The sequence below is a fragment of the Caloenas nicobarica genome, chromosome 1 (genome assembly GCF_036013445.1).
Source record: "Caloenas nicobarica isolate bCalNic1 chromosome 1, bCalNic1.hap1, whole genome shotgun sequence".
NCBI classification, from domain to species: Eukaryota; Metazoa; Chordata; class Aves; order Columbiformes; family Columbidae; genus Caloenas; species Caloenas nicobarica.
Genome location: NC_088245.1, coordinates 154,454,828 through 154,482,224, shown reverse-complemented (window position 1 = coordinate 154,482,224; position 27,397 = coordinate 154,454,828). Strand labels below are relative to the sequence as shown.

The following is a 27,397-nucleotide window of genomic DNA, read 5'->3' as shown; positions in this document are numbered from 1 at the left end:
AAAGAGACCACAGAGAGAGCTGTCATAACTGCCCCCATAGCTCGAGGGCTAGCAGAGATTTGTAACAGTTCAGGGTTGAACAAGATATTACAGAAACTCCTTGCCCGTACTGATTCTCATGTAGCATCTGTGTGTCGTGCCATGTCCTTAACGCAGCTGCAGGATTGACAAGTCTCTGTTGTAAGCCTGACAATTCCTTTCGTGCCTGAAGCTTGTTTCTGGAGTATAACTTCTATGAAGGAAGTAGCCCAATCCATTTCTTAAAAGATCATCAACAGTTACCATTTTGGGCAACTGAAATATGATTCCTGATGTTTCTTGCAGAATTATCTGATGTGTGTAGCCTGCAGGACTTAGCAGAATATTTTAACCAAATTTTCTTTTCCTTTTAGGTGATATATATTTCTGTTTCCTAAACCACAAGCTGTGTTAATCTACAAGCAAAACCTGAAATTCTATTGCTCCTGTATAAAATGAGAAAAATCTATTTTTCATTTCAGAAACCATCAGGCTTTTTGTCAATGCTGGATGAAGAAAGCCAGTCTATTTGGTCCGTGGAACATAGTCTGTCTAAACGCATTCAGTCTTACCTGGATACATCGGACACAAATACAGTATATTCCTCTACAAAAGATGGAAATGGTAACCTTGCCCCAAAGGATCAGGGCTCCACCTTCACTGTTATGCATTACGCTGGGAGGGTAAGTTGTCTGAATGATTGTTTACTTACAGTTAATGAAAAAGACTAAACAAAACAAAATTCTGCAAGGCTTCTCCAGCTCCTGGCTATAAATAACAATTTACTTTCTAGTGGTGAATTTTTGGAGGACAATTTAGAATCTCAGTGCAATATCTAGTATATAAAATAGTTTGTATTATATTGTGCAGGATTCAGGCTACCTAATTCTGTCTCCTAAATTGTATCTTCATTGTAAGCACTTAATGAGGAAGGGGATGATTCAGATACCTCAGCATAAATGTTTAATGCCATTTTAGTTGATTGTCACTTTGCTTTCAAATGTTGTTCCAGAACAGTATAGGTTTCCTGTAGATCCCATGCCATATATGTAGATACCTTGCATACCAGCATAATATTTTTTCTTTTTTTTTTTTTCTTCAAAATCCCAGAACATGCTAAGTGTCTCTAAATGTGGCTGTAAAACAGGACAAATGTTTTGCATTTCCCCTTCTGCAGTGTCCATGGGAAAAGTGTAATCAATTCAGTTAAACAGACATCTTACCCTTTTATTTCCAATTTTCCTCATTTTCATGTTGTCTCCACAACCACCCACAGCCCAAAGCAAGTAAAATAGGTAGGTGTATAAAGGGATAATAATTTTTTTTTAGATGATCTGACAGATTGACCCCTCTGTGATTAATCTGACATGCTCCCACTTCTCTCTGTCCAAAGCATGGTATTTGAAATGAGCTAATGAATGTAGGTTGTACAGGCACAAAACAATGGAGGCTCTTAGTTACCATTTTTCCAAAATTTCCACTGAAATCAGGTGAGTACATAGACTGAAAGCTATAGGAGTCTGTCTTTACATCTGAACAGCGTGTTCGGTGTCCTTTCACATTTTCCAAGTCTTACACAGATGATCCCATGAGCCATCTATCCACCGATGGAGTCCAGTAACAGCTTTGTGCATAGAACATTTAGAAACTGTTTAGCTATTCTACCTTGGAACCATCGCATCAGGATCATATACACTGTGTTGTATATTAATATAACTGTGTTGTTAGTTGATGATTTTAGGTAATAGGTCACTTTAAACCCAAGATCTTAGTAAAACCTGTTGTCAGGCAGAACCTGGATTTTTTCAGAATTTAGTGGCAGCACGTGATACTTGTCTAATCAATTCCCAGTCCTCCATGGAAGACACATGGAAAGAGCAGGTGCTTCGGTATAACCAGATGACTGACACTTGGACTATCTTTCCCTAAGCAACAGACAGAAGAGATAATTTCAATGAGCAAGAAATTGGGCAGCTATGATAAAGTCTTTTGATTAGAAAGCTTATGACAATTCTAAAACAAATGTAATGTCTTTGCTGCTGCTTATTGTGAGAGGTAACTAGAGCAACCTTCTCTCACATGATTTTCTGAGTGGCAAATGCGGGGGGTTTATCTGGTATGCTGCTAAAAAAAATCAGTTTAGGTTCAGAAGAGAGTTTTATGTGCTTTCTAGGGTAAGAACATCAGAAAAATAACTCTAATCCATGCTGCTAAAGGTGCTGAATGACACAACTTCTGCTATGATGAATGTTTGAGGTGGAACAGATTTAAGTTGTTGAACACCCAGTCAGTCCGCTTACTGGTAGTGGGTACTGTTATGAGGAATGTTCAAGGCTTGTCTCCAAGTCACCAAAAAAAGACTTACTGGCTTTGTCATATCTCAAGGTAACATTATATGCCCTGAGCTCTCCAGGACAGATGAGAGGTTGGAATGTGCACGCTTAGGCTTCGTTAACCAGATAAGGGTCCTTTACAGCAATATAAAAGGGGAAAGGGCTATTTCGTGGCTCCTCATTTGGAAATGAAGTCGATGGAAGTGATGAGTAGTGTTCTGACGCAGGAAATTTGTTCTTGCCCGATGACAGAAATGTGATCATTATGGAAAGGATTAAGACTATTTGGGCAGTGCTTAAATTCCTAACCTAAATACTCTGAATAACTCCCTGGAGGCTCTTCTTTCATCATAAGGCCTTCTATCCAAACTCAAATTATTTTCCAAAGTTAAGTGGTTTGAATACCTCCACTATTGGGACTTTTCAGTAGGAATGTGAGCTCGAAGTGGTTAGATAACAGCACAACAAAGATTTTGTGAAAGTTATTAGCACTTAAAGTGATAGAGTTAAAACTAATTGTGGGCTGCAGATGTATAAATGAGTTTATAAATCTGTTCTATACTTGTTAGGCAAATATTTTTTTCATGGAGTTCTACTGTGGTTATACAAACTTATCACAATAGCTTTAAAAGGTTCCACATACCAAAAAACTGACATGACAGCAGCAGCAAGGCAGCTGCATTAAAATCACAACCAGAACAATAAGAAAATTTCTTCAAAATGAAAAAAATACCTGTCTCATTGTCTGAAGAAACACTCAGTAGGAAAATTTGTTAAGAACAAAGTTTCAGGTGCCCAGTTCTGAAAGTTAAACTGTGAGTAGTAAGGAATATGCTTTTCATTAATATATGTTTTATCCTTGCATGGTTGTTTAGATTTTTTTTTTTTTTTGGTAACACAGACCCTTGATTTGACCTTTCCCTAATGATAGTAATGACATTTAATCTAAAAGTAGTAACAAATAGACACCTCTCCAAGAAATGCAAATTCATACATTCTTTTGAAGTCAATGGAGATCTGTTGATTTACATTGGCCAAGGAAATATTCCAGACAGTCAGGTTGTTCTTTGCATCCTTATGGCAGTAAAATGCTCATCCCTGCCAAAACAGAAAAGTTCCTGTACAAGTGCTTAACTCTCCTCTCACATTAATAGTGACTGAGCAAAATCCTTAAAGACACTTGCATTTTTGATATCTCATGGAATTGTTATCTCACTATCATAGATTTAAATTTCCAGTGATTCATGATAGGTATTTACATAAAATCTGATGATAGCATTACTGTACTAAAAATATATATACATTGAGTTTATTCTCCAACTAGGAAGTCTTAATAAATGAATAAGTTGAATAATAAAATCTGGGATTTTAAAACTGCTGATGCTGTTCTTTATATTGTGCTAGTACTTACTACATTTAGTAGCTTTTTATAGAAGTCATTTGTGATTTATGCTTTATGGAAATTGTCAAAGGATCAGGCTTTTAAATATACCAGGTTTTATTGGCACTCAAAAATAAGAATTTCATATATAAAGCAACAGCATAGTTTGGCAGATTTTGAGACCTGCTTTTATAGTCTGATATCAATTACATGAGTCTAAAGTAAGTGAAGTATAAAGCAATCTTTCTCTGTGTCATTACCTTCAGAGATCCCTGAATTTAAAATAAGGAGGCTTGATTTTACTGTCACTTACCACATTTTTTCATTGATTGTAACTCCTTTAACTTGGTAAATCTTCTCCTTATTTACATGAGTATAACTGGAGGGTAGAAAAAGCATTACCAGGAAAACGTGACACGTAATTGAACATGAAATTTTTTACTTCTAGGCTTAATCATTTATATTCCCGTGATGTGTCTATGCTGGTGTTTGTGGAGGAAGTCACACTGAATGCAGGTCTGTGCCAAACAGAAGGCAAAGGCAGACAACAGACAGACAACCTGATTTCTCTAGGTTACAAAAAGTTGTAAGTGCAGTGTAGGTCACAGCCAATGTGAAACAGCTGCTACTCCAAGTCATCTAGAACAAAAGCCACCTGATATTCTATGTTGGCCCTGGTATGAATCTCATATGGACCCTTGTAATTTGGGCTCCTTTTCATCAGTAGTTTATGTATGTAGCTCAAAGCCCAGAAAGAATTGGGTTCATATCTTTACTCAGACACTTACAGTAGCTATTTTAGCAACTCGTAAGTGCAGTTTTACTGAAAATGCAGCTATCGAAAATACTGCCTCACTGGAGAGACCTCTTCTATATATTTGAGACGGACAAACAGCCTTTTGTGAACAAAACTGATATCTCTAGCTTTATACGATGAGAGAGTTATGGCTGATACAGATCTGTCCATGCGGTTTTAAGGACTCTAAACATAGTAACAGAAAAATTGTATCTTTCAATATCAAGTGTGTTTGATTGATGGTAGTCATTCATTGTTAGGTATTGCCCATTCCCTTGTTTTTTTGCCCAGTAGCTTTCCTTAGGACTACACAAACCATGTTGTTGTCCCAATCCTAAGGAGCCTTAGACCATTTCAGAAAATTTGGTATTGAGAGAAAAGAGAAGAGATAATGCATCGGAAGTGAAAAAACAAATCACGAGCTCAAAGTGAGCCTGAGAAGGCGTATGGGAAGAAGAAGAAGGTCAGAGAAATATGTAAGGGAAAAAATACTAAAGAATTTGGAATCCATACTTGTATTTCTGGTGAAAACAATGCTTTAAGAAAATCTATATGTATGATACCATTTTGAGAGACGTTTGAGGTGTTTTTTTTTTTTACTTTCTTTACTATTTTGGAATGAAGAAAACAGAATAAAAGAGTAAAACAATATGCATAAACAAGCCTCTGCACATAGAAGAAATCAACACGGGGTGAGATTTTTCAGTGGAAACTGAGAGAGAACACTGTATTACACAAAGGTGACAGAATGATGCTGTGAAAGAAATTTAAAAAAATAAAAAAAAATAAAAAACCCCTTTTTATTCATTTATTTTGAATTTTACTATTATGCCTGCATGACACTAAATCTGTCTTTTTGTGCATGAGCAATATGATACAGTTGTTAACTATATGAACACACGCTCCGCAAAGGCCACTGTGAACATTAGTACTTGATCATATCGAGTATTTTACTTTATCTCCCAGTTTTAATTTTGCAGCTGAATGGAATTCTACAATGCCTTGACACATTATGAGTCTCTTCTAAGAGCTCTTTAATGTCTTGGTGTCTGAGTGCTGTAAGACAAAAAGCTTATCTGTTCTGTTCAGGCAGAAGGTAGAAAAAAAAAAGTGATTTAGGTTTTGTATTGCTAAAAAGAAAAAAAAAATCCTAGTGGAAGGCTTTATCTGAAGGTTGTTTAACACATTTCCCTGAACACCGGCAGTCTGATCTCTTCTGGAAAAATTCTGTGCATCCGGGACGTTCCTTTGTTTCTGATGCTTGACATGCACGTGGGTGTTCTCAGCTGCTTCTCACTGAGACTGTGCCTGGCAGCACCGAGAGGAGAGGAGAGGAGAGGAGAGGAGAGGAGAGGAGAGGAGAGGAGAGGAGAGGAGAGGAGAGGAGAGGAGAGGAGAGGAGAGGCACGCTGACTCCATGCTGCATGCTCACCTTGAGGAAATGAACGTTTTTATGGGTGCAGTTGATCAGTGCATCCGACCATCAGCTGAAACTATACTAAGAATGTGTATTACTGAATTTCTAAGTACTTTTATAGATAACATTAATATTTACATTGCAGGCTCTCACATAACAAAGAGCTTAGCGTGAATTATATCTCTGAACTGCAGCCTTACTGATAGTCATGACTTTTGAAGAATAATATTCCATCACCAAACTTTCTCGAGGACTCACAGTTCTTTTTAAATTTATGGAAGAATTAACATATCAATAAGTAAATCAGAAGTATATTGTCCTAGCACAATGCCAAGAGACACGGTTTTACCTAATAGTGGTATTTAACACACTGGTGTTCAAGATAATGAGCTATTTGCCCATTGTTCATGTAATCTGAACAATGTGTTGTCATAATTTAAGTTTTCTGCAGTTTAAATTTATACTCGAATTTACAAATCAGATGAGCCCCTTGTCACTGTTTCCCTTGCCACTGTTTTAACTTGCAGTACTGTAATATACTGATGAGACCTAAAGACCAACTTCTTTGCTCTATGAACCAGTGCACATAATGTCCTTTAAGTGCAGATCAATGTCTGTTCCATTTATTAGCTATGGGCATTTCAAAACTGCCTCTCAGCTGTCAGCTCACCTTCAGCAAGGCAGTCTTCTCTGAAATGCCTTCTGTATCCTGGGCAGACTCTGAAACTGAACCTCTAAATCAAAAGACAAAAGGAGATGGATTAATCAATAAGGATGCTTTCATTTTCTCTATTTTTTCCCCAGGCTGAATCCCCAGACATAACAATCAAATCAGTCTAGTCTAAGCTATACCAAAGCCCATAAAGGTTACTTGACAAATATTCACTTTTCCACGCAGATGAGATAGTCATGTTTTTTTTCTCCTTTTCTGTCTTTCTTTCTTCAAATAGACTTGATTTTGGACTTCCACTTACAGGAGAAAAAAAAATAGAACATTTCCCCCCCACCCCATCTCCTATTTTATCTGGCTCGTTTCAATATGCTATTATTTCTATCACAGTGTTAGAATAAGACTTTACAGACTATATAAAATTATTTACTTTGCTCATTGCTTAACAAGGCCTGGTTTAGGAGTCTAAGAAGCCCAGTGATCCTAAAAAAAAGTAGCACATTCAAGCTTTTAGATTATATCACTAACATTTAAGTACTGGGAGAAAATTAACAACTACAAGTGACCCTCTGTGCCTTGAAATTGTCCTTGCACACGTTCTCAAAACTTTCTCTTTTATCTGTATGAACTGATTATTTTCATATTAACTGAATTTAACAACACATGCAAAACTTGCAATTACTATTAAAATAGCAACATTTTCCCTTTTAACTGTGATTGCAGCCAAATCTACCTTAACATTCCAGGCGGAATTTCCCTAGCTTGTTTTAGGGTTCCTGCTGGATCCGCCATTAACTGTGAGTGCTTTTGGCCAATCATAAGATATGAAAACTATTTACAAAATAGAATATTTGGAAGAATTGATGAAAATGATGTGTAAAGGTGGCCCTGTTAATAAAGTATATTGGGAAATCAATTGAACTTAAATAAAATTCCTTACCAAAGTCAGATGTTATGAGAGGGAATACTTCAATTCAGAATAGAAATTTCTGAGAAAATATGTACAGTGGAGTAGCAGGAGGGTGATCAATGAACCAAAGGGGCAAGAATATGTAAGAAGAGAACAGGAATGTGCAGTTCCCAAAGTCAGCTCTGTGCACATTTGGGGTGTGAGTCTCCCGTTTTCTGGGTGTTGTTTTTTTACCTCATTTGTATCTCCTAGCTGTCATGATATTAAAAGCAGCTGTGCCAACTTAAATGACCAGAAAACAGGTTCAAAACAAACAAAATGAAGTATTTTATCACATAGCTAGTAACTAGTGAAACTTGTTGCCAAAAATTGTTATAGATGCTCAAAATGTTAATGAGTTCTGGAAACAGAAACTTGAGGAGGAAACGTCATTCAAGAGATATGAAACATGAAGATGAGATACAGCCTGCAGGTCAGGAGCTCCCTAACGGGCAGAACCTTGGAAGCTGAGGGGAGAACTGGTGGGAGGCAGAGTGGAAGTATTCCTCAATATTTTTCCCTAAATATCCAGGGCTAGATGAATGTTTGGCCTGCCGCACTACCACTGTGTTTAGGTTAAGCTCTGTTCCTTTGAACTTAAATCAAAAAGGAAAGCAAATCAAGTCCCTTTCTTGTTTTAATCTGCTTTAATGAAATAAAATGCAGTGTGGAACTGCACACTATTTTCTTTTTTAATAAAAATAGTTCAACTAGTTCAGATAGTATCTAAAGGTCTTGTTTCCTTTGGTTAACACATAGGTTTACACACTCTCTACCCCAAAGAATTCATCATGTAAAACAATATAGAACAAGCGGCTGCAAAAAATAAAAGTGTGAAAAAGGAGTATATTTTATAACACCAGAACCATAATCTAAGCAAGTGCGCATTTCCTGTCCAAATCGTGTATTTGTTTGGTTTTTGTCTCCTCAGAATAACTATCCACTGTGGTTGAGTGCCAGTCAATGCAGAATTTTGGCCCGATTTACTTTAAAAACCCAACAGAAGAAAACAGAGGGAAATACATGTGTTGTAGGCAAAGTGCTTTGTAGGTTGGCATCTCTGATGAGGGCAGGATTAAATTAACAAAATTGGCAGCTAGAATAGGGCTTCTTTATTTTCCTCTTTTGTGGGACTGGCAATGAATATGGAACCCTAGAGTGCCATTTCATTGAGTCAGTTTTCATGCCTTTAGGCAGTGAATTAATTTACCAATTCTATGGGAAAACCATTAGAGTTAGCAATTTCTTCATAAGAAGGGATCCTGAAAACTTTTATGTATTTTATGTGATATGAGAAATGTCTTATGAATATAGTTCTAGAAGTCAGTAATGTATTATACCAGTACTGAAACTTCTCCTTGTTTCAATCTAGGCACTTAATCATAATATAGTATCTCCCACTGCTATACTTAGCTACTCTTCCCACCAATACTAACTCTCTTCTTCTAATTTACTCGAAGCCTAAGATACTCAATTAGGAACTGGCATTATAGATTTGTCGAATAAGTTCTGTTAATTATCTTTTATGGACCAGTACGGTAGAACATTTACTTTAAGTACACTAAAAGCATTTAATAGTACACTTAAATTATTCTAATACTTTGCTAACTATGTTGTATGTTCTTAGGAGATGCAATTAGAAAATTATATAACATTGCATCTGTCATGGAAAAGAACGTAATTCCATTGTTATACCTTTTCTATGTCATATGCCATACTAATTACATCATTTGGCAATTACTAACTATAACAGATTATACACATCCAAGTCATATAATCTCTTTTGTGAGTAAGATAGCATTACATAATTGTCAAATGACCCAATGGAAAACAAAAGTAATGCACTGATTAGTATTACTAATCTTAATTATATATTTAAAGCTTTATTAAATATACAAAAGTAAAATTTCCACAAATATCCAAGGGGCTTAGGATATAAAGCGAATAAAAAACTTCAAAAAGGCTTTAGATAGAAACAGGGTCCCAAGGTAAATAAAAACAAACTGTATTCTAAGAAATTCCCATTAAGTGTCTGCCTGATCCTCGAGGTGCTACAATCCGTAATTTTCTTCTCTTTTAACTTAAAAATTCCCTTTGGGTTCTACTACTGTGCAAGTCAGAATTGTTTATATCTAAAGCCTGTGAATTAACTAGTTGTTTGTTTTCCATTCCCACTTAAAAAAAAAGCAGGCCAAACCCTGGGCTCAGTGACTGCTTTTTTGGTTTTAGTACTGCTTTTCTATGCACTGTCTCCTGGGATGGGCTCGAAGTTAAAACAGCCACTTGTCCATATTTCTTCATTCTGGATGTATCCTTGGGAGTTCTGGCTAGAGCCTTGTGTTTTGCTCACTTCTCAGAGTGCCCACCACATGTTTGAAGGTTTCTCTGCAGTCAGATGACAGATGGAGTGACAATCCAACTGTCTGTTCTTGAAATGATGACATCAGGCAACTAATGTGATCCACAATCCTTATGTGCATAGCTGATAGGAAGGTAAATGGGATTTGTACATAACCTCTAGACTGAACTCGCCTCCAAAGGACATATAAATGGCTGGAACTTGTCTTGAGTGTGAGCTGGGACTCAGGTTGCTCCATGAGTGTTTTGACATGGTCAATGTGACAGTTTCCTGTTCACAAGAAGATCTGTGATCTGGGAGCAACTCGCTCATCCTCCAGGGAAAGGTCACTGCCTTCTGCTCTACACTACATTTTGGATTCAAAGTCTTGCATTGTGGAAATGTTTTAGAATCAGTCTGATGAAATTTCTGTATTGCAGAGACACACAATGTTCACCAACCAGTTTTCCTGGTCAGTATTTTTGGGGCTATGAAAGAAGCAAAAGACAGTACGTGGTGTCAGCCTTTAATGTTCAGTGGAAAAAAAATTTTAGCTTCATTTCTACTGCTGTAAGATTTTTAGAAGATGCATTGGTCATTACTAATGGTGTCACAATATTTTATTATAGGTTACTTATGAAATTGCTGGTGCAATAGAAAAAAATAAAGATTCCCTTTCACAAAATCTCATCTTTGTAATGAAAAGTAAGTAAATGGTTTTGTGGTTGCTGTTGTTGTTAGAAATCAAGATATAATGACTTTAATTTTCATTTCAGTTTTAAAAGAAATTTATATATATTTTATTTCCAGTTTTTAAAAAAAGTCAACCTCATCTTTTTGAAGTATGTACATTTTGTTTGAAATTTCCTCTAATTTAAAAAGCTTTTAGAATTTATGAACATAAAGCATCTTAATCCTGTGCTGTGATATAAAGCACAAGAAGGTATAGTGTGATTGGTGAGTATGACTTGAAGAAATAATTGAGTATGAATTAAAACAAAAATAAGCCGCAGAAAAGGGGAAATAAGGCTCCCAAAATCATAGAGATTGCAATGGGATGTGCTTTACTGCTTCAGTACCTTTCTAAAAACAGGAACTTGTAGGCGTTCTTATGTTTTTCAGTGAATAGATACAAATGTCCATTGAAATACAAAATTAAATACCTTTCCCTGTGCATATTGTATAATTATGCCTAATAATAATGCATCTCAGTTTATTAATTAATGATTCATAATTAGATAATTAAAAACCTCTATCATTTTCCCTTTCTGTGAAGAAAACAAAAACATGTTCCTCAGGGAAATGTCAGTGGATCCTGAGATGTTATTTGTCTTTTCTCCAACCACTGCGGAGTCTTTCACTTAATATATTATATACTTACATTTCCTTCCATAGAAATAGAGGTCTTTTGGAGGTTATATTTATCTTCCCAATCAGCCCAACTGCTACAATGTATTATTTTTTAGCAATTTTACCATGAAATTAGCTAAATTCCCTTGTAAAATAATTGGTGCGTTTTAAAGGCAAAGGGTGTGCTTTAAAGATGAAGAAAGAAATGGAAGAATTGATCATTAATATAATCCTAATGATTATAGTTTTGGAGACATTCCATTTCTCACTACTTGGAATTTACATGATAATCTGCCAAAGAGTATAAGAAGATCTGGCAACTTCCAGTGTGTTCTGCAAGAGAGAGCATTCTTCCGTTCCCTCACATAGTCTCCTTTTGCAATTTCATTGTTATTTTGTGTAATCAGTTATGCAGCTGTTAAAAGGAAAGAACGAAGGATTGGATTGGATATAAAATGTTTGATATCCTGAGAGTGGTTATATAATTAAGAAGTCATAATAATAACAATTATAATTAATGGAAAAATTCTGGAGGCAGAATATTTGCAAGCATGTGAGTCATTTAAGGGCTACATTCCTTCTTTAAGTGACTTAGGCTTAAAACCTATTGATTGTCAGTGACATCTTTCCTTTAGGGTCAGTTTCATAAGGTATGTAGACATATACCTTAAGTGCATGCTTCCTTTGATTTTCATTGAATTTAGTTTCCTTAATCAAAAGTTTTATATATACTAACAACATTAAAGTAATTTGTACATATGTGTAAGAATGTGGAACATACCTGCCCGACAAATACATCAGGAGAGATTATTGACATAATTTTATCGGTTTTAATTTGAAGGACATAACTTTAATGCCTTTCCTAATGCTACTTATTACATTTATGGTGGTTCACTGATTGTGCTGAAATTGTTTCAAGTATCTGCTTTACTAGCTTCCTCATAACTTTATTATTCCTGTTAAGTAAGTAATAGTAATCTCCACAGAAAAAGGGAAACAACTCTATTGCTTTTAAGCATCTAGTAATATACCTTTAGACAGCTAAAAAAGAGCAAATGGAGGATTTCTACCTGTTATGCTAAACTTAATGACATTATTTATGATTCATTCATCTTTCTGGTTTTTTGTTTTAGTTGCAAGATGGGTGTGATCATAATGCCAGTTTGTTAGTTATTTTAAAGAAAAGTAATAAAAATTAAGAATGGTTAAGGATGTATCACACAATTGGGTTTTAATGCTTATTGGTTTTGTGGCAGTACAAGCAGCAAATAATTGTCACGTTCATCTTAAAAGGCCTGTGACCATAATCTCATAAAGGATAATTTGACTGAAATTACTATAAAGTATCCTATCTGTCTTAAAACTCAGATTTTTATTTTTAAAAACACCACTTGGAAATGTATTACTTTTGCACTAATTATCACCACTGCATCAAACATATGTATGCCATTGTCTTTTTCCTGTAAGTGAGGTCTTGATGTAGAGAAATGTGAACTTAGCTAGCTCCAGTTCTGTCCTTCACTTTGCTTTTTTTTTTCTTTCATCCTTTCCTGTATTGTGTTTTATATAATTATTTTTATTTGGTGCAGTGAGTGTCTATAATTTATTTCTACCAAGTGTCTCAATCATTTCTAAATACTGCATGTTAGATAAATGTTCTGCAGAATGTATCTCTTATATTGCTTTAATAGATGGATAAATTGGGAGTCTGTAATGGAACAATATTTGGAGGTGATTGTCATGTAAGTAAAGTTTAGACAGATCACAGTCTGAAAGGTTTTGTTTTCTGCTCTGTTTTGTTCAGCACAGGACCTGAATATGTTTAAAAATAATGTTACTGATAGCTGACCTACTTAGATATTCAATATTCCTTGATTACTAACATAATATGATAGTTTATTAGTTTGTGTACTTGTTTTAAGATTACTTATTTAATTCTAATCACATCTCTTTACTTCCAAATACAATATATATAATTTTCTAACTTGTATTTTATCTTCATACATTAATTTCTTTTTTTTTCCCAGCCAGTGAAAATATAGTCATCAATCAATTGTTTCAGTCCAAGCTGACACAAACTGGATCACTTGTTCCTCCATATCATTCCCTTAAAATCAAAGGCTGTAAAGCAGCTTTGCCAAGTAAAAAGCCATCAGTAGCCTGTGCAAGTGGAGATGCAAAGAGATACATTGAGCTCAGCAAGGTAAGAATTTAGGGCTCTTTTTGCTCTTTACTCCTTGAAGATTTTCTCAATTACATTTCTGAAAGTTCCTTACTCTGCATCATTCCCTGTAGCCATCAAACTATTGAAACAATGTAGTACTTAATATCTACACTAAAGCAATAGTGAGAACTAACAGGTTATAATTTACTAACACTAATAATGCTGGTTCGAGAACCTCTTTCTTGGACTCTCTGAGCAGAAGGTTGGGCAAGATGAGGAGGTCCCTTCAAGCCTGAATTGTTCCATGATTTTGTGGCTCCAAGGCTTAGCAGTGCATTCAATATTAGTGATTTTTGGCTGTATAGGAACATTCTTTCTTTGTGTCCTTGGCTGACTTTGTGATGGATAGTTAAGTAAATAAAGACACAGGAAGTGCAAAAATAAAACCTCAATGTCTTTATTGTGTTAACCTGAGAAGACTTCTGGTTTGCAAAAGCTAGTTTGTGAGGTTTTGTATCAAGATCAACACTATACATTTTGGCAAATGTTGTTTTAAATGGTCACTTGTATGTAAATTTTCCCTGTTGATTTGAAATCATAGAATCATAGAATCGTTTCAGTTGGAAGAGACCCTCAGGATCATCAAGTCCAACCATAATTTAACCCAACTCCAGCACTAAACCATGTCCGTAAGAACCTTGTCTAAATGCCTTTTAAACACCTCCAGGGATAGTGACTCCACCAGTTCCACGGGCAGCCTGTTCCAATGCCTGACAACCCTTTTCATGAAGAAGTTTTTCCTAATATTCAGTCTAAACCTCCCCTGGTGCAACTTGAGGCAATTTCCTCTTGTCCTGTCACTTGCTACTTGGGAGAAGAGACCAACCCCCTCCATGCTACAACCTCCTTTCAGGTAGTTGTAGACAATCAAAATCTCCCCATTTCTGAACTTGTCTCTTTTTCTGATAGCTAAGTCAGCCAAAAAAGTTAAAAAAAAAAAAAAAAAGCAGCAGGGGGAAATTTGGGAGGCTATCAGAAAATTAAGTGTTCATGTCACATGGAACATCTGTCTTTTGAGGAGAAATAACATAATCTGCTGAGTCCATTCTTGACAGAGCTTTGGAATTCCTCCTTCTAGAAAAGAAGCATGCAGTTCTCACAACACATCAGCTGCCTCACCAGGCTGCTTGAATCTTGTGACTCTATTTTTGGCTTACAGCTGCATAAAATGGATTCTGTCATGGGATTAAGGTGCCTGCTCTCATGTGTCATTGTGGAAGGCTTTATGCAAATATATCCATAGAATAGCAATGAGACTTTCCTTATAGCCCCCCTGCTGATAGCAGCCTAATTCCTGTCTACTGTTCTTGTCAGTAATCTCAGTGGAAAAACTTAAGCTGAAGTGAATGGTGTTGGTTTAAGGCTATATTTAGCAAGCAGCTGAGGCATCACAAGGTACCTTTAGGTGCCTTTCCATGACAGAAAGAGCTTCCTAGAGGAAGCTTCCTAAGGCTGTGAAAAAGATCCTCTACCATACATGGAAAGAAGTATGAAAAGCATGTCTAAGTTAGAAGCCTAATCAAGCTAGGGGGAAACACCACACAGCTGGGATCTCTGAACCTATGAGGTTTTTCACCAGTACAGAATAGCTTTAATCTGGAGTTACTCTCTGAAGAGACAGAAGACATGTTCACATTCATTTAGGAAACGTGATAAACTAAATCAGAAATTTGAGATTCAATGAGAATGCTCTAAACTTTTAGGTATTAGAGGTAAGGTGGAAAGAACTTCATCCTTCTTCTGCCCACAGAGACAAGGATGGCTTGGCTTCTCAAAGGTAGGCTTTGAGTAGAGCTGTGCAGGTGAGACTTAACACTACTTCATTTCTAGATAGTAAGTTGGCCTAATTTGAGCAAGGTACTGTGCTGCCCTGCATGACAAAAGCAGAGCTTTGGGTATCTAAGCTGTTACAGTGGCAAAAAAAGAGACACTTGTTAGTTTGGAATAGGCACCTGATGCAGCAGCTGGAAGTAGGTAAGTGCTTAAACTCTTTTGTGGATCAATCCCACATCTATAACTGTGCTGTCCCAAATAATTTCTTCCCTTTTCCAGTATAGCCTTGAAAATCCACTGTGATGGGCTGGAATAATGTTGGTTTTTTTGTTTTGATATTGTAATTGGAAATGCAATATAAGGGGCATTTTCTTATCAGCTTAGAATTAAAATTACTGTATGGTGGAAAGTCATAACCACTGCATTTTTATTGGAGTTTATCCTGAGGGTAAAGGCAATAAAGAAAAAAAAAAAAAGAGGGGGGGACAAAGAAGGACATTAAGGCAAGAGTTATCAATCACAGACTGGCATTTCTTTTAGATCTGATATGTGAGTTGTAACATACATCATACTGTAGATAGTGAGAAATGCAAAATGGAAGATATTCACGTTGCTGTGTATGGGTAGTCATCTAGACACCACCATATCCAGGGAAAAGAAGCAGACACTTTCAGAGGTCAGACAGGGGGTTGTTGTGATTCCCCTCCCTTTTCAGCTTGTCATCTGCAGACCTATCTACTTTCTAGGCTATATAATTATAGATTTCTCTGTGTATGGCCATGTATCTACCTGTTTACCTTTCTATAAATTACTCTTTCCTTGATCTTGAGCATGCCATGACAGGTAAGGATGGCTCACCTCTTTGAGCTCACTACTTCTTGTAGTAGGGTCTAAGAGAAAAGCGCATCCATCCTAAGATAGACATGAAAAGATCTAATAGTTGTCCAGAATTTTGGAGTATATAAGGGGTCATAGGAAGCTCAAGTCTCTGTGACATAGGAAGACTATGTCCCCTTTTCAAATAAAGTATATCTTCACTGATGCTCTCACAACCCTCTTTTGCTCATATCAGCTCTTGCTCCCTTGTTTTCGTGTAACCTTTTCTTACTGCATACGTCGGGCCTGTTGCATTCTCTTTGCTTCGTTTGGAAGAATTGGTGGGTTTCAGAGTTCATACAGCAGAGCTCTAGTCACATGAATGCACATCACTAACAGAAGGCTTTTCTTTCCATTGACTTCACGTTATTTCTTTTTACGAACACTTTGCTTCATTGTTATTTGAAAAACACATCTATTGCAAAGATTTGGTATGTCTTATTGTTAAAGCTTTAAAATATTCTGCTGGTAAAGAGAAAGTTTTCAGGAGGAGATTTTAGCTTCTCAACAGAGATTATAAAGTTACTTTTCTTTTTCCCCCTGTAGATTAGAAGTACAAGATTTGGTGATGTAAAACTGTATATTAGAGGGTAAGAGAGAAGTACAGCTTAGGTGAGGTAGTCTTGTTCCTTAGCCCGTAGCTGAAGATGTCCAAGTTTGGAGACTGAATTAAATTAATTTTTTGTCTTTGCCTTGTTTCCTTTCTTTTCTTTCTCTCATTCTGAACCAAACAGTTCTTTTCCGTGGGAAGAGTTATGAAACCCAGGACAGCAGGCAGGAACTTTAGCATCAAAAGCATTGTTCCTGGCTCTTCCACTAACTCAAGAACTGATCTTGATCTAGTCACTTAATCTGTTGGGTGGAAGGGATGAGTGTATTATCTGTCAAGAGGAGAAAACTCTATTTTAGCTGTATTCCTCAATCATTTTGTAAACTTTAACTGAGAAATGTCACTCGCACGCTAATGGTTCTTTTTATGAGAAGACCTGGAACAGACAGAGCTCTTTTCTTTTTTCAAGTTGGGTATGAATTTGCCTTTAAAATCTTATTGCATCCTAGTAAGTGAGATTTGAAATAAAAAAGAGCTTCAAAGTTTAGCATAGTGAGCAGAGAATTGCTCGCTCTGCAATATTTTTAATGGAGTTTGGTTTGAGTGGGCCAAGCAGAGGCAATGTGCACTTTTTTGGTGCAACAAGAAGAAGACAGGAGTAGGCCAGGACATGCTGACTTGATAGAAAGGGAGTTTTATGGGGTAAGTGGACTGGAGAAAGGCAATGAAAAAAGTCAGAGGTGAAAAGACTGTTACTGATACCAAGCCTTGGCCAAATCCTGGATTGCAATAATTTTGCCAGCTTGCCTGTAGAAAGTTTAACAAAAAAATCCCTAATCTCTGCAACCACTTTTATCATTATTATTGACATTTAAGTCTCAAAGATAGGAAGCAGAACAGAAAAATAAAATTGTTCCCCACTCCCAACTCTGATGAATAGGATAACATTGGTTCTAAATGAGATATGAAGTTATTGATAATTTATATCTATAATGGTGAAAATGGGTTAAAAAATTTTTTAAAAGGTTAACTGCATTCACTTGTGCAGAAAGAAAAAAGGAGGAGGTTTTCCTATTAATATTGTTACTTTCAAGATTTGTTGATCATCTATGCTTACATTTACTCACTTAAGCATATGCCAAACATATAAGGAACCTTTTCAGAGAGTTACAGAATTATGCTACATATAGGCAGACTTATGGAATACTAACTGCAGAAGTGCTGCTTCTGCAATAGAGTTCCAGATCATATTGCTTTGCCCAGTTCTTTGGAAAAGGTATTTTATCTTTCCAGCTCTTTTTGAAATCAAAACTTTCTTGCTAGTCGTGGCTCTGCAGATACTTGAGGCGATTTATCCACTTTCCCAATTATTTCTGAAAGTCAAATCGTTGTCTGTGACACAGTATTTGCATAAATGTTTGCTTTTGTTAGTAAATTGTGTAACATTGAAAATGAAGGTTTACCACCCATCTTGAGCTAAAGGTATTGTGTGTGTGCTTTTCTCCCCTGCAGCTGTTGAAAAAGAAAGGAACATCCTCATTTCTTCAGAGACTGGAACGAGGGGGTCCAACCACTGTGGCAATACAGCTCAGGGTTAGTAAATATCTTCTGGACATAAATTTACCAAAAAACCCCACAAACCCTCAAACATTTTAAAGGCAGGATTACTCACTAAAGATTGCAATGGAAGAAAGAAAAATCATATACTTGAGAAATCCCCTTGCATGGCCAGGTGAAGCCTTTTGAGAAAATGATGTTGAAAAGTTAAGAAGAGCACATGTGTTGAGCAATTGCCTTTGATGCAAAATAATGGTTGAAAATTGATTTTTTTTTCCCCACAGAAATCCCTCACAGATATTATTGGGAAGCTGCAGAATTGCACACCACATTCTGTTCATTGTATAAAGCCGAATAACTCCAAGTTGCCAGATACTTTTGACAATTTTTATGTGTCTGCTCAACTGCAGTATATTGGTGTCCTAGACATGGTCAAAATCATACGACATGGGTATCCAGTACGTCTCTCTTTCACAGATTTCTTGTCAAGGTAAATTCTTTTAAAGTTTCATAGAAAGTTTTTCTTATCTACAGTACAAAGCCTTCTATCATGTTCTGGTAGCACTTGCAGTTTTGTTTTGCTGACGAGCCTTTCAGACTTTCTTCAGGGGAAAAATCATATCTGCCAGCAAGGGAAGGAATAATAAACTTTGTGGAAATATATTTATAAATATCATCAGCAAAATGTATTTAATTTTTTAAAAATATAACTTAATAAAATAGTTATATTTTTATAATTTATTCTATTAATACAATTTATAAGATACAAAATATTGCATGTTGTCTCCAGTTAATTAAAAAGCAGCAGAACAAATAGTTTAATTTTTCAAGTTTGTCAGTATAGGTGTCGTGGGTTCAGTATTTTTATTTCATATACTAGGATTTGTTTCTGCATGGCGATGAGTTACTAATGCTCATACTACAAGTCCATTTTTATTATTGTTGTTAGAATTGAATGAAATTTTGAATTACTGTGAAAAGACAAAAAAATGCATGTCACTACTTCTGGCTGAAGGCAAGCTCTTTTCCCCCATCCCCAATTTAGTTTTGGGGGTTTTCACATTCTCAAATATTTCAGCAAAGAAAGAGCACCATCTTGTCCAAGAGATGTTCAGCTGGCATGCTCATGCACTCAACACATGTCCCTCCTCTCTGCACGTTCTACTCCTTGACTGATAAATCGATAAGTCATGATCTGGCCTATGTATTAACCTTTCAATTGCCTCTCTGGAAAAAGCTGTGAATGTTAAATTACTGCTTGGACAGGATCATATTCTCTCTGGCAATTTTATAAATATTCAAAAAGTTCAGGTGTATAGGAGTTTCTAATCCCACGTGTTTCAAAAGTAAGCCACCTTTGTCCTACCACAATATTAATTGCACAGCACGAATCCAGAAGTTCAGACTAGTTGAGAAAATATAGAGAACGGGAGATTTGGAAAAGCTGGCTGCTTTCGTATTCTGAAGTGGTAGGGGCAACCTCTGTACAGCCAATGCTGTACTGCTGAATTGAGCACTTCAGAGGACTATTACATGAGCACAAAACCAAAATCATTTCTACTGTTAAATCCTTACAGTGGTTCCTGGCAGGGATTTTGTCCTTGCCACCTAGCTTTTTGCACTGCAGTTACCAGATACAGGTTGGGGTGTGAGCACAGGCCTGTGATCTTTCCTGGTGGACAGTGTGGAGGTAGCTCCTCTCTTTTGGAGGATAAAAGAGAGTAATCATATGTACAAAGGTCATTTTATTCAGCTGGCTTCAGTGCTAGAGAATGGTAGGTACCATGCGTGTTCACTCTAACAGTGTAGGCATGAGTCCAGCATATTGTCTTTTTTGCAGAAGCTTTATTTAAAAATCTCACTAAAAGAATATTTGAAGATTCAAATATAATTTCGATCTTCTTCCACCACTCCTTCAAGTATATCCCAAAGACAAACTTTTACCTAAAAGTAGAAAACCCTAAAACTTTTACCTCAAAGTAAAAACAGAGGGCATCTGATGTCTCACAATAAATATTTATTTGCAGTAATGATAATAAAACAAGAATAGCAACAAAACCCAACAATATGATGCCATCAACATTTATGCTAGCATTTTAAAGTGTTCTAGTTTTGTTATTGTCCATCTTTATCCCTTTTCCTCCACAATAAATTATCTTATAGCTTCTTTGCAGCTGAGCACCGGTCTTTTCACCTTTTTGCACCAGGTCCTAATAATTGTATTATTATATGTAAAATGAATTCAGCAGTGGTGGGCCTAGTACAGTGTCACTGAAAATGAACTCCATTTTATAATAATCCCTGTGAATATATGTTGAACCTGCTCAGAAGTTAGAAACAATCACTCTGCATACATCTCTTGATAGTACTGATTTTTAGATTTGTGTGCAAAGAGGAACACAGAGCTCTTGTCCCAGCAGTACTGCAAGAAACTATCAGCACCGTAAGGCTTTTTACAGTAGCCATTCCTGTCACACAGGCCAAAGCTTGTCCTACTTTGAACAGCAGAACATGTGAATTCTTCCCTTTACTCATGATGACCAGTTAACCTTCATATTCATATTCAGTGGATTTGGATAATTCTTTTCATTTCAGATAGTGCACGTGTGTGGCTATTTGTTCTGCTATTGGTGGAAAAGTACATCTTTTTAAAGCAGAAATGATATATTAGATTGCAATTCAAAAGTACCATCAGTTCTTAAGGCTGTATTTTTTTAACCAATGGACTACAAGTTACAATAAGTGAAGAATTACTGAATTCAGAGATTATGAGTTACCTTTTCAAAAAGACTTGTAAAAAACTGACACTTGTACTACATCTCTGTGTTGCCTCAGTGACTGACAGGATGGTTTTGGAAACCAGATAATTAGTTTTGGTGATGTTCTTGTAAACTGGATGTGTTTTGTTGACTGTTCAGCCTAACTCTCATCTTGTCCTGCTATTCATTGATGGGAATGAGAAATTATTTGTCTGATTTCCATATACGCTTATAGACCTGAAGTTGACAGACTTTCTCACTTTCCAACTTTGTATTTCCTTTGGTGTCAAACTGGTATTTCTAGTGTTGTAATACTTGGAAAAATAGCATCTTCTCTATTACTGCAATTAGTTTTCCTCCATCACATCTCTTTTACTTCTTCTGTGTAGTTCAGAATGTGGTTTCCAGCCCCTAGGTGTGCAGCGAGAGTTGCACTGGTAGTTGGGCCAGACTTTGAGCACAGGCACTGAGTGCGATGACTTTCGAAGAGCTGCTTCTTTTACAACAGTCAGGAAGCTGCACAAGAGACTAAACCTCTCCCTTTGAGGTAGCAGTTATTCTTCAAGTTGCAAGAGAGAGAAAAAATGCCATCAAATTAATTTTTACTTAGGATCCCTCATTCCCAAACAAATACAAATACAAATACAAATACAAATACAAACATCATGTAAACAGGTAAAATATAAAATGTCAGTTATTACAAGCAGTGATAACAGTAGGCTACAATAATACTGCTGTGTATGTGAACAGACTTTATTCTAAGCTGTCCTGGAACCAAGAAGGAAAAAGAAACAAACAAAAAACCACACACCGAGTGTAAAGAGATGCATAGAGGCCTAGTTAAAACCTCATAATTAAGGAAGGATCATGAGCAGGAATAGGATCTGAAATACAAGGAGGTTTTGCTGATTGCCTTTGAGTACGGAAATACATACCAACTCACAGGGCCTCCACTTTCATATCTGGAAGGAGCCACCATACTGTGAAGCCCAGGGATAAAATGCAGCTTCTATCACAGTGAATGAGGATGATGTTATTTTGGTTTTTTTGTTGGTGTTTGGTTTGGTTTGGTTTTTTGTTTTGGGGTTTTTTTAAGTATGGAATTAGTGCATTTGTTTAATACTATACTGATTATATTGAGATGGAGAGGGCAGAAAAATCAGGAAAGAAAACACAGGGAAAGATGAAGGACTTGCTCCTTATTCACTGGACTGAAAAAGTTTAGCTTCCCCATGGCTTGCCCCAAAGAGCAAAGGTCTTCCCGTTACTCTGACAGCTGACAACAGAAAAACTCAGATGGAGAAAGAAAAAACAGACAGTTTGCATCTCTTAACTCAATGAAGGATGCACCTGAGAAAAGTGAAATTTGTGTACACCTTAATTTTTTCTTTAATGTTTTCTAAGAAATGAAAATCTAAGTCATTTTCATTTTATTCTGTCCTGCTCTACTGTGTCCTTGTTTGTAAATATTAAATACCAGTAAGGACTCTTGATTTGCACACAGGTTTTCTCTTTTGAAGGGGAGGTTTTCCTCCTCATTTCAGTCATGCTAACTAGTAATTTGACTATGCAGCCCCAAATGGGGGAAAAATAGGCCTACAGATGCAAAACACAAGATATCCTGCTATCCTGATACAGTTGGTGTGACCCTAGGATTTATAAATCCAAGAACAACAAGACTCAGAGGTAGCAAAATGTATCCCCAGACAGGTGCCTGGGAGAGATTTACCCATAACTGTAAGATTTTCACCTTCAGTTTGTGTCTTGGAGTCCTTCTGATGGGCTGAGTTTCCATGGACGCAGCTCTGTGGTTCACAGCTTGGCTTAGCTGGCCTGCAAAGTGGTTTATGGTAGTGAGGCAAGGAAATCTTGTTATTCTAGAGCTGAATGTACTATGCAGTTCTCCCGGGCTTACCTGGCTTAAGTAAAGGATACTAATGGTAGATCTGAAAGCACTGTGCAAAATCAAAGAGAATTCATGGCCCAGATCCCAAATTAAATTCCCAAAAGGGAGTGAATTGCTACCCTCTGCCACCCTCCCTGAAGTTTTCATGCATTTACTTTTATGGTCTTCCTTATCATATAGGTAATGTGGTCAGAGTTTAAAAAATAATTAATGAAAAAATTAAAAACCTTTTTTTCACTGGCTAATAAAAAGACAGAATGTTTGAATTAGGGGCCTTTGTGGTGAAGCGATAGAATATCGGAAAACTTGGATATTCTATCAGTAATACAGACAATAGCATTGCTGTCTTAATTGGATGAATTTGAATAAATTTCTATTAATATCTAATTAGGGATTAATATGACTGTTCTCTACCATATATTTCTGAGTCACATTTGAACTCTTATGATAACTAAAGAAAGACAGTAGCTAAGGAAAGGTCATATTTTGCCAGAGCACTTTTTCCTGGGCTACAAAGTTTAATCATTATTTCTATTGCTGTCCTTTTTGGATTTACTGGTTCTGCTTCTGTGTAATCAAAGTAAAAGTTGACAGCTGCTAGGTGAACTCCTCAATCACCAAAGGTTGTTGATCAGAAGACAAATCTTGTGGAAATTCTGGTTCTTAAGTGGAAGCTGTGACAGCTACTGTCAATAAATATATAATAAAAAGAAATTAATAAGGTCAGATGCTATTAAATGCTGGAAAACCAGGCACCACCAATATAATTATGAAATGATATATGTGATTTCAGCGTATTTGCCAACTCCAGCTGCAGTGTTTCTGCTGAATTTGCCTGCAGTGTTGGCTCAATTTCTAAAGCTTTTTGAGTAGAGACAGAAATCAGTTTTACCTTATCTTTAAAAGAGAAAGCCTTGCATAACATGCATTTTAGACTCCTGAAAAAGTTTACCCATATATTTTGCATTAATACATTCAGAATCATTCTCAGTGGGCTAGATTTTGAAATTCTAGGTTTAATTTTAAGTCCAGACAGTGGCACAAAATATGTTGTGGAAGAGTTCCAAGTTTCCAATTTGCAGCCCAAATTGTACACAGAGGTAAAATTTCCTCAAATATCCATTTCCTGGAAGAAAGAAAACAGTAAAATAACCATGAAAGTAGAAACTGTCTGCAGATGGCTGTTTCTTTCCAGCATTTAGCATTTTGATATCTTATTTAAAATGAGGACAATTCCACTCGAGATATACAAAAAGCAGTTTGGCAGGAACATAGTAATTTGTTATGGTTTTGGTATTCAGTGGAATAACAAAAAAAGTAAGTATCAGTGTGTGCTCTGTTACCAGTGTAGAACAATAGAGCTCAGAAACTCTCTGGGGCACAGAGAGCCTCGTTGTACAAGCTTAGTATCTAGAACCTAATCTCTTTGCATCAATTAATAAAAAGATCCTGGCTGACTTTCACATCATTCACCTCACTTGGTGCTCAAGGAAGACATATAAAAGCCATTTGGAATATAAATTTTTTAAAATAATGATAGTGATCAAGGATCCATCTAGAGTAATGAGGTGAGCTTATATTTCTTGCTCAGTGAAGTACAAGATTACAGCTGTTCAGGCATATTCGGGTAAAAATGAGGTAGTAAGATGCCCTATTTCACGCATTCTGAACAATTTTATTTTGGTAACATCCTACTGTACTGACTCTCCTCTACTGTTAGTGTTTTGTAAATTGGATTAGAAGTTAAGATTATTTTTTCCTCTCTCTTCTTTAGTGTGCTTCACCAAATTGCCGAACTGTACCCAGTGCTTTGCTCTTCTTGCATTTTAGTTCTCTTGATCAAAGAAGAATTTATGAATTACTGCTTTAGAGACAGAGGTTCACATGTCACACATATTTCTTGTGTCTGGGACACTGCTTAGCAATGGAGACTGCGAGGTCCAGTTGCTCAGGTCCTCAAATAAGACATCTGTGTTAGGCTTCACCTGCCAATTTGCGGCAAACCTTTGGGACTGTTGGACCTCAGGATAACCTCAGTGGATTATGTGAACTGATAAGTAAATTGAACCTTTCACTGAGCTGATGAGAATTTCAGGATTTCTATGACAAAACCCGTGTTGTTCAGAAAGCCCAAATAATTATCTGGTAGTGTGCTATTCCTTGTATTTATTTTTGCATCTTTTGAGTGTTTCTTGGTATTTCATTACTGCCTCTCAGGATTCGAGACCCTGTTTTCTGGGTTTAACTCTTTCAGCTCAGTCTTGTCTTTTCCATTATGGGGTTCCCATCCTGTCTTCTGTTGCTGCTCCAGGAACAGCAGAGAAAAATTCATACTCTGAAGGAGAACATGTAGGCTGTATGTAGAGACATCTCTTACTGTGTTGCAAGAAGAGATAAGTCACTAGAATGCTACGATTTACCTTTTCCAATTCTCTTTAAAAATGGCTTAAATGACATCAGTCTTCAATTTTCACTATGCATATGCAGACGTGCAGCTTAGATTATAAGTAATTGTTTGTACTAACTGGTAAGACAGTGTCATGTGCAGGTACAGTATTAGACCACTCTCTTCCTCTTCCTCTTCCTTTTTCTCTCCCTCTTCCTCTTCCCCTTCCCCTTCCCCTTCTTCCTCTTTTCTTCTCTTTCTTCTCCCTCTTCCTTTTCATTGGCTAACTTTATTCTCCTTTATGGACCGAAAGTGTTAAAATGTCTAAATTACAAAATGTAAGCTGTATAGAGTCAATAGAAAATAAAGAATCTCTAAGTTTTCGGGTTTTTGAAAGAGAATGTTAAAAAGAGCTAACATTCTGATTATTTTTTGTTTTAAAGTAGCTTTAAAAAGATGACAAAACATCCATTTGAATAGGAAATATTAGGAAGGAAGATATGGAACACAATGATAACGGATTCTTATGATAATCATAGCAGTGATGTGAAAAAGTATGTTCAAAGCCTATTTTAATTATAGATTTTCCTCTGATTTCAATATAAAGTTCTTCTTAGAAGGAATTGTTATTAGAAGTTACACTTAACTGCAGATCTTGAACTCTGCAGTTCTACTCAGGGCAGCATTCATTGAGAATGAAATACTCTCATCATGGACTTTAGGTCAAAAATGGCTTCAGAGTATTTAATTATTACTAAATCATCCAGACAATTGACTTTGCTTGAAGGTCATTCTGAAGAGATACCTTTTTTTTTTTTCAGGCAAGGAAGTTTATGTTCATGCTAATATCATGGCTTTGTCAAATAGTATCTGTCCTTCTGCAACCGGCATAAAGCCGTTATTAATAACTATTGTAAGCTTTTGGTCAAATTTGTACTATTGGCTGATGCTGTATTGCACAGATATGTTACTTACGTTTGTGGATCTTCTGTGGGACTCATCATTGCGTATCTGAACTCCCTTTGTCCAGAAGCTTTTCGGTGTTCTTTTTTTTCTCTCTGTCTATCCTCTTTTTATTGCTTCTTGAAAGCAGGGAAGTTATAATATTTTGTGATATATTATTTGTGAATTTTAAAAGTGCAGCAAAACATTTCAAAGTCTCCTGAGAAAGTTAGGCAGGGCATTAGTGAGAATGATGTACTGAGTAGATTGCAAAGTGATAGGTCATCACAGTGCCCCTTTTAGCTTTATTGTCTGCTATACAATAACATCACCAGTTTTCTCATAGAGCAATGCATTGATATGTGCCATGATACCTTAAATCCTTGCAAGGAGAGCAACAGAAAATCTGACATGTTAAAAAGCAATAGTCCATTAAAGGAGATGTAATGATATCAGTTTATACCAAATGGCAACCTTGCCATTGTGTAGTTTGTTGACTCAGGCCTAGAGCTGGAAGAGGTATTTCTGATTGAGGGTAATCATTTTTGTTTGTCTTCTAGAATGCAGGAAAAGGTGAGTAAATGAAGTATTTTGAAGTCATCAATTTTGAGGGCACCTTAAACCCAAATTCATCAACATGGTAGTAACTAATGTCTTGTGAAGAATGAAGATCATCCACAAAGTTTAAAACCATGATTTTTAAAATGACTATGTCTTCGGCAGTTTTGGTTATCATCTTATTCTATAAAGAAGTGTCGTGGCTTAACTCCATTGAAGCTCAGCCCCACAAAACCACTTGCTCACTCTTCCCCAGTGGAGTAGGGCAGAAAATCAGGCAGGCAAAAAACTCATGGGTTGAGATAAAGACAGTTAAATAGGGAAAACAAAAGCTATGTGCACGAGCAAAGAAACAGAAGGGATTCATTCTCTACTTCCCATGGGCAGGCAGGTGTTCAGCCATCTCCAGGAAAGCCGAGCTCCATCACACGTGATGATTACTTGGGAAGAGAAACGCCATCACTCTGAACATCCATCCCTTCCTTCTCCTTTCCCCAGCATTTTTTTTTTTCTTTTGTCAGTCTCTCTGATAGTGGCGCCTAGTTTGGGAGAATTTACAGCAGTCTCAGAATTATTGTAAATTACTAATCCTTTGTGAAAACTTACCGATACAG

The 27,397-nt window shown here is 36.4% G+C and overlaps 1 protein-coding gene across 2 annotated transcripts in view; it reads left to right on the top strand.

The window, feature by feature from the left end:
* Positions 1-27,397, top strand: part of MYO16 (myosin XVI) — a 297,728-nt gene that overhangs the window by 193,174 nt on the left and 77,157 nt on the right. For both annotated transcript variants that reach the window (XM_065626752.1, XM_065626751.1), the window contains exons 23-27: positions 501-701; positions 10,532-10,607; positions 13,280-13,455; positions 18,188-18,268; positions 18,517-18,722. In XM_065626752.1, coding sequence (XP_065482824.1) covers positions 501-701; positions 10,532-10,607; positions 13,280-13,455; positions 18,188-18,268; positions 18,517-18,722 — 740 coding nt within the window. The remainder of the gene's footprint in view (positions 1-500; positions 702-10,531; positions 10,608-13,279; positions 13,456-18,187; positions 18,269-18,516; positions 18,723-27,397) is intronic.